Source organism: Notamacropus eugenii, chromosome 6, assembly GCF_028372415.1.
Source record: "Notamacropus eugenii isolate mMacEug1 chromosome 6, mMacEug1.pri_v2, whole genome shotgun sequence".
Lineage (NCBI taxonomy): Eukaryota > Metazoa > Chordata > Mammalia > Diprotodontia > Macropodidae > Notamacropus > Notamacropus eugenii.
The window spans coordinates 123206394-123222694 of record NC_092877.1 but is presented as its reverse complement, the minus strand read 5'-3'; the positions used below and the strand labels follow the sequence as shown (position 1 = coordinate 123222694).

The window sequence follows — 16301 nt, the reverse complement described above, 5'->3', positions numbered from 1 at the left end:
TAAATGATTTGCTCATGGTTACGCACTACTAACTTTCGGAAATAGGATTTGAACCTGTTTTATTAACTCCAGGTCCAAAATGTTCTCTGTTCTACCAAGCCTCCTTTATAGCATGCTACTTCTGAAAAAAAATGGCATCAAAAATTATGTAAAAAGTATTGTAAAATCTTTGCAAAGAAAATACCATAGCAAATCCAGACTCTAAAACTTACTAGCTATGTGACCACAGGTACATCAGTGTGTCTATTTTAAGTCTCAGTTTCCAACTCAGTAAAATAGGCATGATAATGCCTATAGAAAGTACCTCATAGGCTTTCTGTGATAATATAATGAGATAATCAACACATATGAGGCTTTTAAACTTTAAAAGAGAGGCAGAATGAGTAGAATGTTAAACTTGAAATAAAGAATCCTTCCAAAATTTACTGAGCTCCCATATGCAAGTCACAGCCTCTCTGAACTTCAGGGGGTTTTTTAATCTCTAAAATGACAAAAATATATGTAGTTACTACTGTACAAGGATTTTGTTAAAATCAAGATTTCAGATCACCCAGAAATCAATAGGGAGAGACAAGATACATAGATCAGTTATAGTATGTTACAAATGATTGATTACAAATAGAAAAAAAGACCCAAAAGATATCAAATTGATGGACAATGGAGAAGGAAATGGAGGGCCGACCTCCACATAATGTTGAGATATAAAGGAAGGCTCCCAGCCCATCAGGTGTACCCCTCTAGCCCCTGCCATGGAATGTTTATTTTTATAGGCCATGAACAAGAGTTACCTCAAATGGACAGGAGCTACACTGTTGAAGGGAATATCCACATGGATGAGATGACAAATCTATTGACATTTTCAAGTATTAAGTATGAAGAGATTCACATTTATTGGGCCACTTACACTTTTAAGTCAGTTGTCTTTTTTTAGCCAAGGAATTGGCGTGATTTATCAGGTGACTTTCTTTTCATTTCTACTTATTCACTTTGAGAATCCTAGTTACATTCAACTATGATATCATTACACCTTCATAAATTTAAATAGCAAATGTAATTATTTAAAGCAGCTCACCTCGCTCCATTATATCAAAAGCCTTTCCTTGGTTCAGGTTTGTTAGGTAAGTCGATGAAAGATCTAGTCCCATTAATGTGTTTCACTATTTCCCTTAAGGTTACTGATAGTCTGCTATCTTTCTCCTTTTGATTGCCTAGTTTGGGATCCCCTGAAGCATCTTGCCAGCTACTTGGCAATCAAGTACCTACGAATACTTTAAAGGCTGAGTTCAATAGTGTTAAGAGCCCAGGATTCTTGGAGTTCCTATTTTCTACCTCCTTAAACAAAATAGTCAATAGCCCTCCTGTCATGTACTTTATCATTCTCGTTTCCCCAGTACTTCACAGAAAAGCTCTGCCAAAGACTTACTTAAGGCTCCTGTGAATCACTTATAACAGTTCCTGAGGAATCTAGCTTTTCCTTCCATTGCTGTTCTGAATTCAGTTAATCTCCATTTGTCAGAGTTATTTTTACTTCAAAAATCCTTTTCTCAGAATCTTTATTTCCATTGCTATCAACTAGTTGTCAAATCCTCTCACTTTGACTTCTTTCATCCATACTATCTTTTACATTTCCACTGCCTCTACATTATGACTGTCCTCAGAAGGAATAATAATCTTGCCTGGTTCAGTATAATAACTTTCTCTTCGCTGTCTCTCTCCAGCCTCTTCTTCACCCACGTCACATATGATGGCAATGTCATCTGGACCTGTAATTTCATTGGCATAGATGAGTCTTAGAGAGTTGTCTAGTGTTGCCTAGTACACTGAGTGGTTAACAACTTGTCCAAGATCATAGAAACAATAATGGTCAAGTCCAGTCAAGGGCTAAGTGCTGGGAATACAATGACAAAAACAGTCCCTGACCATAAAAGTCTCACAGTCTAATGAGGGAGACAACATGCTAAAAACTACACATCAATAAAATATAGACAAGATAAACTGAAGATAATCACAGAGGGAAGGTACTAGCATTAAGGAGAACTGTCTTTTTACAGAAGGTGAGATTTTATCTGAGAAGCCAGGAAAGCCAGAAAGTAGAAACAGGCGAGGAGAGACTTCCAAGCATGCGGACCAGCTTAGTGAAATCTCAGGTCCGAAACTACCTTGATTTGCTTATCATCTGTAAAGGAAGAGTCGTTGTTCAGTTGTGGTCAACTCTTTGTGATCCTATTTTGAGTTTTCTTGGCAAAGATACTGGAGTGGTTTGTCATTTCCTTCTCCAGCACATTCTTCAAATGAGACAAACAAGATTAAGTGATGGGCCCAGGGGTCACACACAGCTAGTAAGTGTCTGAGGCCATATTTTAACTCATGAAAATGAGTCTTCCTGACTCCAGGCTGAGCACTCTATCCACTGTGCCACCTAACAGAGGCTTCTCCATTAATGACTTTTCAGTGTTCCAAGATTTCTGCTATATTATCCCTTGCCCAAGGGAATTGAGAGAATATTTTATTGCACTTGTTCCAAGCATAGATATAACCCATTGTCTTTTCTAGCCTGAACTAGAGGTAGTGGGGATGGAAAGGAGAATAGAAATTTGAGAAATACTAAAGAGTTAAGCTCTATAGGATTTGGTGATTGACTGGATTTGTAAGATAAGGGAGAAAAAGGAGCCAAAAATGTCTCCAAGATAGTCTGGATGACATAGTGGAATCAAATGAAACAAAGAAGTTGTAGAAATTAGTTTGCATGGAAAGTAAATAAGTTTCAAACATATTGAGAAATGTTAGGTCCTATTTTCTTTCACTGAATGAGAGTCAATTTGTATTTTAAAAGAGCCTTTGCATCTTGATGGACATGGTGTTCAGAATTTCAGATAGCTTTCTCTAGAAAGTCTGATCTTTCTTGTATTAAGTATAAAATGTATCTCCTCAACCAGTACAGCTATTATTACTACTTATTGACAATTTCACCTTTGGAAGAAGAAAACTCACCTTTATTTATTCTTTTGACCAAAAAAAAGGAAATGAAAGTAAGAGACAAATACTTAAATACATAGATTTTCTTTTTTTGAAGAAAAATAAAACACTGTTTCTAAAATCTGAAGAGTGAAGCTGAATTCTCAAAAGTACAATAATTACAAAATATCTTTATATGGCAACAATCAAATCAAAGCATTTTGATATTACTTTTCAAATAGGACTTACTGCAAAAGCATCACCACCAGACAGGAAGAGGACTAGATGTTGTCCATGCCTAGGCAAACCAAAAGAGAAAACAAAGAGAATAAGGAGAGGCACTGGCATTTCTATTTGTATTTATATCACCAGCACTTAGCACACTGCCTGGCACATGACAAAGGTTTACTGACTTTTGACTATTGATTATCCTAGTCAAAAGGGATGTTTTGAATGATGTATGATAGTAATAACCAATCTTGACCTTAGAAAGGTCAGGAAAAGTACCTCCCTGCTTTCCTTGGATAGGTAGGAGATAAAAGGGAGCAGAATATAACACGTATTGTTGGACAAGATCACTGTCAGTTGATTTTCTTAAACAATTTTTCTTTATTACAAGAGAATGCTCACTGAGTGGAGGGCCAAAAGATAGCTAGAAAGGAAGATGAGGCAAATACGAAAGGACATCAGTTTGTATTTAAAAATAAAAATACATGGGATGAGTAACACAGATTGCTTCCTTTAAAGGTTTATAGAATTTAAATTCTTATCTAGTATCATTCATGATTTGCCAATAGCTCATTCTGGAAAGACTACCATGTTGGCTGGTCCTAGTTTTTATTGATCGTTGAAGACAGATGGAAAAGTTATATAAGTGTAACTAAAGCAGTATTCTGACTTATTCCCATTGGCCTCTGTTCTGAATATCAACTCAAATTAAGAGGCCTTAAATTATAGGGAAGTTTAGATAAACTTCATCTAAACTTTTTCAACTCTATCAGAAGTTAATTATAATGTAGGAAGAATCAATTTAAGGACCAGCTGTTTGGATTTGTTTTAATAATACTCAACCCACTGTACATAATATGCTAATAAGTCTACTTACAGAGTACTCAGAAGGACATGAGTGAATCAATACATATTCAGCCCACAATTTCCCTGATTTATACAACAGAATATATGTTCATTTCAGCCAATGTCAGCATTAAGTATGCTCTTCCAACTCATCCAATGGCTAGTTGCAGAATCAGCAATAAAACTTCCTCCACTAAAATCATGGGGAAATGAGTATCTTCACAGCCCTAACCCTAAGTGTGACATTACATTCCCCAAAATGAAGTTACTGGGGTTATTGTTTAATTAGAGGAAGAAAAATTCACATATCTGAGCATGAGTTCACTTATGAAATGATGTAGGAAGAACTGGCTGTGAATCCTGCCTCTGACATGAACTAGCTATTGAAGTATGAGCATGTCATTTAACATCGGTTAGTCAATACATATTTATCAAGTCCTTCCTATATGCCAGGCACTATGCTAAGTGCTTAGTCTTTGAATTTTAGTTTCTCCATCTATAAAATGGAGTTCATAATAATACGATAAGGTTATTGTGAGACTTGAATGAAATCATGTGTATAAAATGTTTTGCAAACTTTAAAGCACCATGCAAATGTCAGCTGTTATCATCCGAGAATTTGTTCAAAAGATGATAGCACTTACAATGTCAAATATCAATATAAACTAACTTAATTTCTAAAAATAGTATGGAAATGCTTACATTCCATTTCATCTTCTTTGATGTTGTTATTTAGTCTTTTTAGTATGTCTGACTCTTCATGGAGTTTTCTTGGCAAAATTAATGAAATAATTTGTCATTTCCTTTTCCAGCTCATTTTACAGATGAGGGAACGGGGCCAACAGGGTTAAGTGACTTGCCCAGGGTCACCTAGCTAGTAAGTGTCTGGGGCCATATTTGAACTTAGGAAGATGAGTCTTCCTGATTCCAGGCCCAACCCTCTCTTCACTGCAGCACATAGATGCCCTGTTTCATCCCTACTGAACATGACTTTTGATTTCTTCAGTTGATTTATTTGTTATTTTCTTTTCCTATTTCCCATGCCAGGAACCATGATGACTAGGCAGAAATCTAAGCCAAAAAGCATAGTATAGGGAAAAGAGAGCCAGATTATAATCAGACTATATAGGCTTCAATCCTGGCCCTGCCAACTTTGACCTGGGAGACCTTGAGCAAGTCCCTACATCTTTCTAGGGTCCAATTCTTTTGTCTTTAGTATGAAAGGGTTTTAGATCTAAAAAGGGAAGTCCCTTTTAGATCCAAATCTCTGATCTTTTGAAAGCATCTATCTGGATCCTCTACTATAGATTCAGCTCCATAATGGAATTATATATTTTAAAATGTGAAATGTATAATTGATGCCATTATTAGTAAATTTTCACTCCTATTTATTAGGGGAAACGTTTCCCCACATTTACTACTAAGCCTAAAATTATATCAATTAGACTGATTAAAAAATTAAATTTACAATGGAGTATTCATTAATTGTTGTATGTAACTGATGCATACAAAGAACAAAATAGTGCTAGCTTTTATAGGAATTACTATATAGTTTTACACAAACCTGAAACTGTGTTTTCTATCATCTAGATGACATTTCAAGAAGTAGGAAGCACATCAAATAATATCTATATAGTTCCAAAAAGAAAAGATCTTTTTTTCTAACATATAAAGATAAACTTTGAAAAATAACCCTGTAGCCATCATAGATAAGGTTAATCTTCAGATCTTTGCCTTAGGAAGATAAAGTTAATATTATTAAAAGTACTAATGCCTCATATGTGGAAATCTATTGCCTTTATACAAAATATAAATAAGACATTTGGGTTGGCAGTAGATGTTCTAGAGTCTTTTGAGTAAAGCGTACCTTTAGAATTCAGAGAAAAACTGATGCGCAAAGTCTAATAAAGTTAATACATTACGGTAGCTAGATGGCACAATAGATACAGCACCAGGCCTGGAGTCAAGAGGACTTGAGTTCAAATCCAGTCTCAGATACTTGACATGTTCTAGCTATATGACCTTGGGCAAGTCACTTAACCCCAATCGCCTCATCCCCCCCCAAAAAAAGTCAATATAGTAAATTCTTGTTTCTCTGTTTTCATGAACAAAATGAATATCCTTAATCCAGAAATCACTAAAACATGGTGCAGTAACACAAAATTTCAGTCTCTATCCTCTAGCACTGACCAATGCCAAAATGAAACACATATTTCGCTTCCATTCTCTTCACTTGCCCAGGTATACCTCCAAGAATCAGAAAAACAGAAGTAAAAGAAATGGGGAGACATAAAGATAATTCACAAACACAATAATCAGCCTTCAATAATTTATAGTAATATAATTAGAGATAGGAAAGCCTTCAGTTTCACCTTATTCTGGAGCTTCCAGATGCTCAACACTATTTTATGAAGCAAAAATAAACTTTTTTTCAGTTTTCAACAGGCTTTAGAAAGAACTCTGTTTCCAGAATCAGAAGACAGGGTTCAAACCCATCTCTGTATACCACTCAGATAGCCAAAGTCATATAAATCATCAAACCTCTTTAGACTTTGATTTTTTTCATCTGGAAAATGAGGATTTATGCATTGATCCCTGAATTTCCTTCTAGTTCTAAATCTACAATACCACAATCACTCTCCAGATTTGAATCTAAAATCCGATACAGATTTGGGAAATAAATGATGAATGTTTCTGGCTTCTTTTATTTAAGGCAACTATCTTAGCAAATGAAAGTTTGGTTTAAGCATTAATGCCTAAAATAACTGCTTTGAGGTCAGTAGATGGCTGTTTGTTTACTTTCCCTCAAGTGTTCTTGGAGGCAACTGCAAAGCACTTACATACATTATTGCTTGTTTCATCTTTTTTTTCTTCAAAATTTTGTTTAAGTAAAGTACCAGGAATCATGGCATAGGGTGTTTATGAAGGAGTTAAATTATCTATATTTCAAATGATAAAGCATTTCTACAAATTTAAAATGATGATGTGGAAAATTGCACGGTGTTTCCCTTTGCCAGTTTTGTCCATTTGGTGGACAATAAAATAAAAGAAATCAAAGAACCTAGTGGTGAGCTAAGGTTTTAGAAAAGGAAGGAGGGCTAAGCTGGGGTTACTTCCAAGAAGAATTGCCTCTACTCCAGTTGACTGTATCTAGCACATATTGTCTATCATGTTGCCTGGTATACAGTGGGAACTTAAATACTTGCAGAATTAAAAACAAATGTTCGTTGAAGAAGCATTTGCATTAATATGCTTTGGCGATTTATCATTAAATGATTAGTTTATCTCACTGAATTGCTAGTTCTAAGAAAAACTCTGAAAGGATTGAAGAAATGAGAGTGGCACAAGAAAGAGAAAATTCCCAAGTGAGTGGTGGAGGAATCTGCAGGTAACTTTGCACCTCAAAAAAAAAATCTATCACTGAATCTTCCTCAAGTTGTTTTCTGTAATTCCAGCTGACCATCCTGGAAAAGTGTCCTTTGAAATAGCAATATTGCATTTAACAATCTAAGAACAGCATCCAAAAAAGACCCATTTCACTAAAACTCTATCTTAATCATTCAATCAGTAAACATTTATTACTTGCCTACCATGTAGGGACTGTGGTAGAAGCTGGGGATATAGAAATCAAGACCAAAAAACAATCCCTCCCATCAAGGTGTTGCCGTACCATTGGGAGACAAAATATGTACATTAATAATTATAGAATATATACCATATCAACGCATGACGATTTTGAAAAGATAGACAATTAGGAACAAGGGATGTCAGGAAAGACTTTATATAGAAGATGGTTCTTAAGCTATATCTTAACAGAAGAAAAGGACTCAATGAGGAAAAGAAGCATGTGGGACATCCAGTGCAAAAGGCACAGAGATGGGAAATGGAGAGCTGTGTGTGAAGAACAGAGAGAAGACAAGTCTGACTGGATTGTGAAGGGTGGAAGGAGGAGGTACATCCAATAAGGCAAAAGAGATCGGTTAGAGTTAGGTTTTGTCAGGTTTTAAAATTAGAGGAATTCATATTTTATCCTAGAGGTAATAGAAAGTCACTAGATTTGGCTGAGTCAGGAGATCATTCAATCAATAAACATTTATTAAGCATTTACTTTGCGTCAGGCACTGTGACCTCTGATCTCAAGGAGGTCACAGTCTAATTGACAGACCTACAATTAAGGAAAATTAACTTTGAAAGCAAAGTAAAAAATGGACTTGAATAGGAAAACATGACTCAATGAGATCAATCAGGAGGCTACTGTCAATAATCTTTACAAGAAGTGATCAGGGTCTGAACTAACACTATAGAAGAAAAGGGCATTTTTCATGTTAGATAGGCTCAACTTGACTTCCCTTTCAAATCATAACATTACATGGAATGATCTAAAATTAGCATTCAAGGAAATATCCCTTTCACTAACATTCTAGATCTCCCTGAAACATTTTTGTATATTACTTGTTAGCTCAGCACTTTGTGACCCTGTTCATGGCATTTGCTTATAAAAGATTAAGCTCAAGATGAGTATCTGATTAACTGTGGACCACTGACAGTGGATCATGAGGTTTTCTTCTTGCAAGAATCACTTTGAAATACAAGCTTTCTAGATCAGACCTGGTCCACTCATTAAGAAATTCTTATGCCTGAACTAATTTGCCCAAAACTCTGTTGCTTCCTCAAACAAAAACCTTATCATCATAAACCATATCTGTAGAGTTATATGGAAACTTAGAGGTCATTTTGTCCAATGCTAAGATTTCACAGATGAAGAAAATGAGACCCCGATAAATGAAGTGATTTATCCAAAGTCACAAAGCAAGCAGGTAGCAGAGCCAGGATTTGAACTCAGATCCTCTGATTCCAAAAACAGAGCTCTTTCCCATGAAACAGGAATCCTATTGAAAATTATTTTCTCTTTTATTTCAGTTCCTGAGTCCCTTTAACTAAATATATCATTGTGATAGCCGTATTATATCTATAGATCTGGCATCATAAAAAGGGGTACTTAGATACCAATGTAGGAGAAGTCTAATGTAATCAACACAGAGCTAATGAAAATCATACTGGTTAAGCCCTAAAGAAATTCAATATACTGAGAAGGTCATTCCCTTACTCATTTGTCTAATTTCCAGGCCAATCAGCATTTCAAAGTTAACATCAAGTCTGTCTTGCTACAAGCAAAGGCATTAGTTTCTTATCTCACTAGAGGGCTAAAGTAACATTACTAAATATGCATATTACTGATGCAAATTTTGTACAAGTAGAAATTTTCGGAGTCTAATGATTTTTTAAAACTGCTTGCAAAGCTTGCAGGGAACAGCCAAAGCACAATGAAACGTGGCAAAAAGGGAACTTACGGGCAAAGTTCTACTTCCAAATATTCTTTGGTTGTGCTGTTTAGAAAAAAGGCTTCCACAACTGCAAGTAAAGAACAGTAATCATGTTAAAAGAAGTTTAATCTTGTTAGAACCAAAAAAGTAAACATGTGTTCCTCTCTTGCTCCAGAAGTTTTCCTGGCTCCCTATTGGTTTAATAATAAAATAAAAACTCCTTTGTTTGGCATTTAAAACTCTTCACAATCTGGCTCCACTTTATCAGAAGTTTCCAACTGCAACTCTTCATATTTTCCACATTCCACCCAAACGGGATCTATGTGCAGGGCCTCAAATTTGATATTCTATCTCCTGTTTCTATATGTTTTTATAAATTGTCTCCTTTTCCCCACTTCTTCCACTCAGCATCTCCAGGTCAGGTACTTTCGAGGCTCAGGTCAGGTATTAACTCCAACATAAAGCATTTCCTGATACTCTCAGGTGTTAGGACCCCCTAAAATGACTCTATATACTTCATTGTTGTTCGGTGGTTTTCAGTTACGTCTGATTCTTTGTGGCCTACTTTGGAATTTATTGACAAAGGTATTGCAGTGGTTTGCATTTCCTTTTCCATCTCATTTTACATATGAGGAAACTGACGCAAACAGAGTTAAGTGACTTGCCCAGGATCACACAGCTAGTAAGTGTGTAAGGCCAGATTTCAGCTCAGGAAGATAAGTCTCCCTGACTCCAGTACTGGTACTCTATCTGCTGCACTACCTAGCCCACCCCATTTACTTTGTATATATGCTATATTTACTTATCCTTTTACATATTATTATCTTCTCAATAGGATACAAGCTCCTCAGGGGCAGGAAACACTTCACTTTAGTCTTTGTATTGAAAATATCCAAGAAGTTTTACTAAATGGGACACATTGCTTTCTATACTATCTAGAATATAGTAAAATACAAATCACAGTTCCATCCATTAAGGAAGTCTACACTCTACTAATTCAAATACTCAAATAATTACGTGATCTCATCAATTTGTGAATATGTGAGACTCTTTCTTTCCTTCCAGGAGTTAACCATAGGTAGTATTTCCTACGTGCTGGGGCCTAATTTGCTTTCTCCTGATACTGGGAAGATGCATATATGACCAGCTCACTTTCTTTTTCAACTTTACATTTTTTCATGACAGTATTTACTCATTATTTAAATAGAAGCAGCTAGGTGATATAATGGGATGGAGCTCAGGGCCTCAAGCCAGGGAGACCCAAGTTTAAATCATACCTCAAACACTTACTAGCTGGATGACCTTGAGTAAGTCACTTCTCCTCTGACTGCTTCAGTTTCCCAACTGTAGAAGGGGAATAATAGCAACCCCTACCTCCCAGGATTGCTGTGACCATCAAGCAAGACAATATTTTACAGTTCTTAACACAGTGCTTGTCACAGAGTAGGTAAATACTTATTTCCTTCCTTCATAGTTCCTTGTTTGTTATGTGTTACAGCCTACTCACAACCACTGTGAATGTTTCCACTACACATATATGTGTATATGTATGTATGTATCTATCTATATAGACACATATACACACACATATATATAATGAGTGTATGTAAATACATATACATACATACACACACACACATGCACACTGTTTGGCTAAACTCCTTTGATTTGCTAGGTATCTACTTGAGGAGGCTCTAGATTTTATGCAATAAGTGTATGCAAACAAGAACTTCTAAAAGAGCTCACATCCTCTACAATTAAACCCTTTTTTAAAAAATTAATGAATTATTTTCCCCAGTTACATGTAAAAGCATTTTTAACATTCATTTTTTTAATTTTTGAGTTTGGATGTGGAAAAACTGGGACACTAATGTAATGTCCCAATTTTCCCACACCCCCTCAAACATTTGTCATTTTCCTTTTCTGTCATATTAGCCAATCTGAAAGGTGTGAGGTACTATGTCAAAGTTGGCCTTAATTTGTATTTTTCTAATCAATAGTGATTTAGAGCATTTTTCATATGACTTATACTATATTTGAATTGTTTCTTTCTGGCTGTTTGCAGTATTTTTCTCCTTGACCGAGGAGTTCTGGAATTTGGCTATAATATTCCTGGGATTTTTCATTTTAGGATCTCTTTCAGGGTGCAATTGGTGGATTATTTCAATTTCTATTTCATCCACTAATTCTAGAATATCAGAGTTTTCCTTTAAAAATTTCTTGAAAAATCATGTCTATACTCTCCATTTTTGTCATGACTTTCAGGTAGTTCAATAATTCTTAAGTGAACTCTTCTAGATGTATTTTCTAAGTCACTTGTTTTTCTAATGAGATATTTCACTTTTAATACTATTTTTAATTCTTTTGATTTTGTTTTATTGTTCTTGATGTCTCATGGAGTCATTAGCTTCCATGTGTCCAATTCAGTTTTTTAAAGAATTATTTTCTTCAGTGAGCTTTTGCACTTCCTTTCTATTTGACCAATTCTACCTTTTAAGGCATTCTTTTCTTTAGTAAATTTTTGTACCTCTTTATCCATGTGACAAATTTTGCTTTTTAAGGAGCTCTTTTCTTTGGTGAATTTTTGTACCTCTTTTACCATTTGGCTTGTTATGATTTTAAGTTGTTATTTTCTTCAATTTTTTTGTGCCTCCTTTACCAAACTATTAACTCTTTTTTTCATGATTTTCTTGTTTCACACTCATTTCTTTTCCCAGTTTTTCCTCTATCTCTCTTATTTGATTTTGAAAATTCTTTTTGAGCTCTTCCAGGAATTGTTTTGAACTTGAGACCAATTCACATTTTTCTCTGAGGCTTTGGATATAGTAGTTTTGACTTTGTTGTCTTTTTCTGAATTTGTGATTTGATCTTCTCTGTCATTAAAGTAACTTTGTGTAGCAAGGTTCTTTGTTGTTGTTGTTGTTTCCTCATTTTCCAGCCTATTTCTTGACCTTTAACTTTTTGTTAAAGTTGGGCTTCACTCCTGGGGTGGAGGAGGCACTATCCCAACCTTCAGGATTTTTGTGCAGCTATCTTCAGAGCTAGTGTAGGAGGTCCATAAGTACTCAGTTCTTCCAAGTTATTATGATCTCTCCTGGCCTGTACTCTGATCTGTGAGTGACCACAAGTACTCTTTCCCTTGTGGCTAGGATCCCTGAACCCCTGCAACCACGAGTTCTGGTGTGCTAACGTTACTCTGGGTCCTGGGATTGCTACTTAGGATTGCCACCTGATCTGCAGATGACCGATACAATCCTGGTCCAATCCTGGACCCCTGTAATCTCCTTCTGGCAAGTTGTCTGACTCCCATACTTTCTGTGAGCTAAGAGCTCCAGAAGCCATAGCTGATTCAGTCACGCTCCCCTCACCCCTGTCCCCCGAGGCCTACTATTGTTTTACTGTGAAATGACCTGTGAAATGACTGTGAAATGGACAATGCTCCACTCTCATCCTGGTGCAATGGACCTTTTCTGCCAACCTTCTAAGTTGTCTTAGGCTGGAAAATTGCTTCACCTCATCCTTTTTTGGGTTCTGTCACTCCAAGATTCATTTTGAGGTGTCATTTAAAGTTGTTTAGAGGGGGATTTTGGAGAGCTCACTTGAGTCCCTGCTTTTTTCTCCACTATCTTGACTCCACTCCTCATCACAGTCAAACCCTTTTAAACTTGAACTCAGCACTCAATCTTCATTCTTCTCTTCCTTCTCTTTTGTCCTCTTCATCCTCTTCTCTCTCTCTCCATCTTTATCTCCACTCTCTATTCCTCTCCCTCCTTTTCCTCTCCTTTTCCCTTTCTCTCTCTCTTGCCCTTTTCATCACCCTCCTCTTTTCCATTTCCCTTTCCCTGTTACTACTCTTTTTCCTCCTCCTTTCCCATTCCTCTTCTCTCTCCCTGCACCTCTTCTTCCCTTTCTAATTGACTGGGTCTCTTTCTCTTTCCCAGAGTGAGAATAGTCATTCATAGACTTAATCCTAATGCTTATCAGAACAAAAGTTTTGACCTGTTCCATTTCTGACCTGGACTGATTTACCCATCCTTAGCCATCCTACTGACCTCTCCCTATTCTCACTCCCAAGGGCTCCCCATATTGGTCCTGGAGATCCAATCTACTTGGCTCTCAAGTGATCCTTTTTGATATCAGCAATCACATGTATGGACCACTATTCCTAGCCAATAAATCTCTCATTGGTGAATACTTTTTAGAAGCCTACATATCCTTGTTTTATTCCTTGCCTTCTATTAATGTTGCAAAGGACATCAAGGAACGTCATCTCTGTTTTTATATCTTTCAAAAATATCAAATAATTTTGAAGTATGGGAGGAAGGCATTTGGCAGGGGGATATCTTGTTGAAAGAAAATCTTTAAGGCATGTTTTGCTCCAAAGAACCAAATATCTTTCTTTGAAATAATCAACAAACAACATGCACAGTGGGATCTTTTACCTTCTACATTTTTCAGTCTATTGTGTGAAAATAAAGGTATGATTAACCACAGGCAAAATCCTACTCATTTTCAACTAATATCCTCATCAAGAATGCTTTTGATTTGTGTGTAAATTATTCTCATTTCTTTTAAATGCTAGAAAAAGGAAAGTAGACACATAGTTGAGTAATTGCTTATGTTCTCTCAGCCACTTTTTACAATATTAATAGGATCCAAATATTTCCCCCATCCCTTTAGCATCTTATTTTTTTCAGATATCTTATAAATCAATCCCTACAAGCACAGATATTATATATATATATATATATATATATATATATATATATATATATATATATATATATATATATGTGATCTATCCCAAGCAAGTATTTACTAAGTGCCTACTTTGTCAATAAGCAGTATCTAAGTTCTGGACACTGTGCTAGGTACTGGGGATATGTAACCCTAATCAGAGAGTTAAAGATCTTCCCTATCTATTAATGGGCCTGCCCATTAAGGAAAGTTTCATTAGGGGAGACTCACATTTTTTCTTAATTTCTAATGCACTGGTTCTCAAGAGTTGTAATGCCCTCTGGCCCTGAAAAATGTATAAATACTCTGAGGTGAGGTTTTACTTTGGGGTTTACATTGGAACATGGAAGTGTTTGTTTGGCCAAATGAGACTCTGGGCAGTTGCTAAGGAGCCCCCCTCAGCTTTGAAAACCCAGATGTAGGTGCTTCTCTCTCTGATAACTATGTACGTATTGCTTATAGTCAGACAATTGGAAGCTCTGTGTGCTGATTATTATTTCTTTGTATTATCTCTGAAGATCAGGGTGCTGACTTTTTCCCCTGAACTAAGTGAAGTATATATATGCTTGATTAAAGTGATTATTGATCCCTCAAAAGTTGCTTTCCTTTAAAAAAAGCAGATCAAAGAACTTTTACCACAGGCCCTCCTGTGTATGCTGGGTTCCTTTCTTTTACAAGACACACAAAAAAGGCAAAAGTCACAGTCCATGCCTTCAAGGAATATATATTTTAATGGAAGAGAGACGTGATAATGACTATAGATATGGAAAGTAATCTGAAAGGGAAAGCAGAAAAAGACCTTTGGAAGATATGTTTTGAGCTGTCTTGAAGCAAGCCAGAGAAACCAAGAGACAGAGAACAGAACACTACAGGCTCAGGGAACAATCAGCCAACTCAGAGACAGGACATGGAGTGTTGTGTTTAAAGAAGTGTATGTAGGTCTGTATCACTGGATCATAGAGTACAAGGTGGGTAACAAAGTATAAGGGCTCTGGAAAGTAAGAGGGGGACAGATTATAAAGAATTTTTAATGCCAACCAGAGGAGTTTCTATTGGATCCTGAGGGTAAAAAGGAGCCATTAAAACTCATGAGCAGGGTGATATGGTCAGACTTATACTTTAGGAAAATCACTTTGGCAGCTAAGTGGAAGATAGATTGGAGTAGGGAAAGACTCCAGGCAGGGAAGCCATTTAGAAGCCTCTTGTAATAGTTTAGGTGAGAAGTGATGAGTGCCTGACTATGAATAAAGAGAAGATAATGAGCCAAATATATGAAAGTGGAAATTATAAGGTTTAGCAAAGTATTCTCTATGTGGAGTGAGTGAGAAGGAGGAATCAAAGATGACAGGAAGGTTGTGAGTCTTAGTAAGTGGGAGAATAATTGTGCCCTCAACAGTAATAGAAAAGTTTGGAATAGGGGAGAGTTTCAGGGAAAAGATAATAAATTCTTGTTTGAACAGGGTGAATTTAAGATGCCTGTGGGACATCCAGTTCATGTCCAAGAGGCAAAGGGAGATCTGTAATTGTAGTTCAGCAAAGAAAAATAGATCTGGAAATCACCTGAGATAATAATTGATCCCATAGGAGCTGATGAGATCACAAAGTGAGATAATCTGGAGCAAAAAGGAGTCTCAGGACAGAGCTTTGGAGAATACCCTCAGTTAATAGGAATGACTACCTGGAAAGGAGGGGAGCTTCCTAGCCTCCTGGTCCTCTACAATTCCATAAACAGTGAAGGAGAGGATCTTTCTAACAACACATAGTTGCCTGACTTCCTGGGACAATTATAACCAACCTGAATTCATTCCTCAATCACTAACATAGACCCACCCCGCCATCCTTCCCATCCCAGTAATTCTGAACCTCTGGATGCTATTCTCCTCTCCCTACTGATTGCTCTCTTAGTCTCATCCCCTTCAAATCAACCCCACAATGCCCCATAATAAAGGTAACTACCCCTTCCAAAGCACTCTCCAGAATGCCTGTTCCACAAGTAACAAACTAGCTTTCAACTTAAACCTTTTACTTCTCCTTTCCCTCCATTTTCATGCAGTTGCCAGGACCTGGCTCCCTCCTGATGACACTCTTACATCTCTTACAACACAGTCTATAGTAGATGTACATGAAACATGAAATAACACTGCAAGAAGATGACGCATACAGCAAATGGTCAATGGACAAATGAAGAATTCCATATAAAAAAAAAAGAGA

The 16301-nt window shown here is 36.5% G+C and overlaps 1 protein-coding gene across 4 annotated transcripts in view; it reads right to left on the bottom strand.

Moving 5' to 3' along the window:
- The window catches only part of LOC140511769 (UPF0462 protein C4orf33 homolog), a 94311-nt gene that overhangs the window by 55350 nt on the left and 22660 nt on the right, over positions 1–16301 (bottom strand). For all 4 annotated transcript variants that reach the window (XR_011969665.1, XM_072621012.1, XM_072621014.1 and 1 more), the window contains exons 4-5: positions 9381–9441; positions 3205–3253 (exon numbers count right to left, since the gene is read on the bottom strand). Coding sequence is in view for 3 of the 4 variants with exons in the window: in XM_072621012.1 (XP_072477113.1) it covers positions 3205–3253; positions 9381–9441 (110 nt within the window). In the remaining variant the exon portion in view is untranslated. The remainder of the gene's footprint in view (positions 1–3204; positions 3254–9380; positions 9442–16301) is intronic.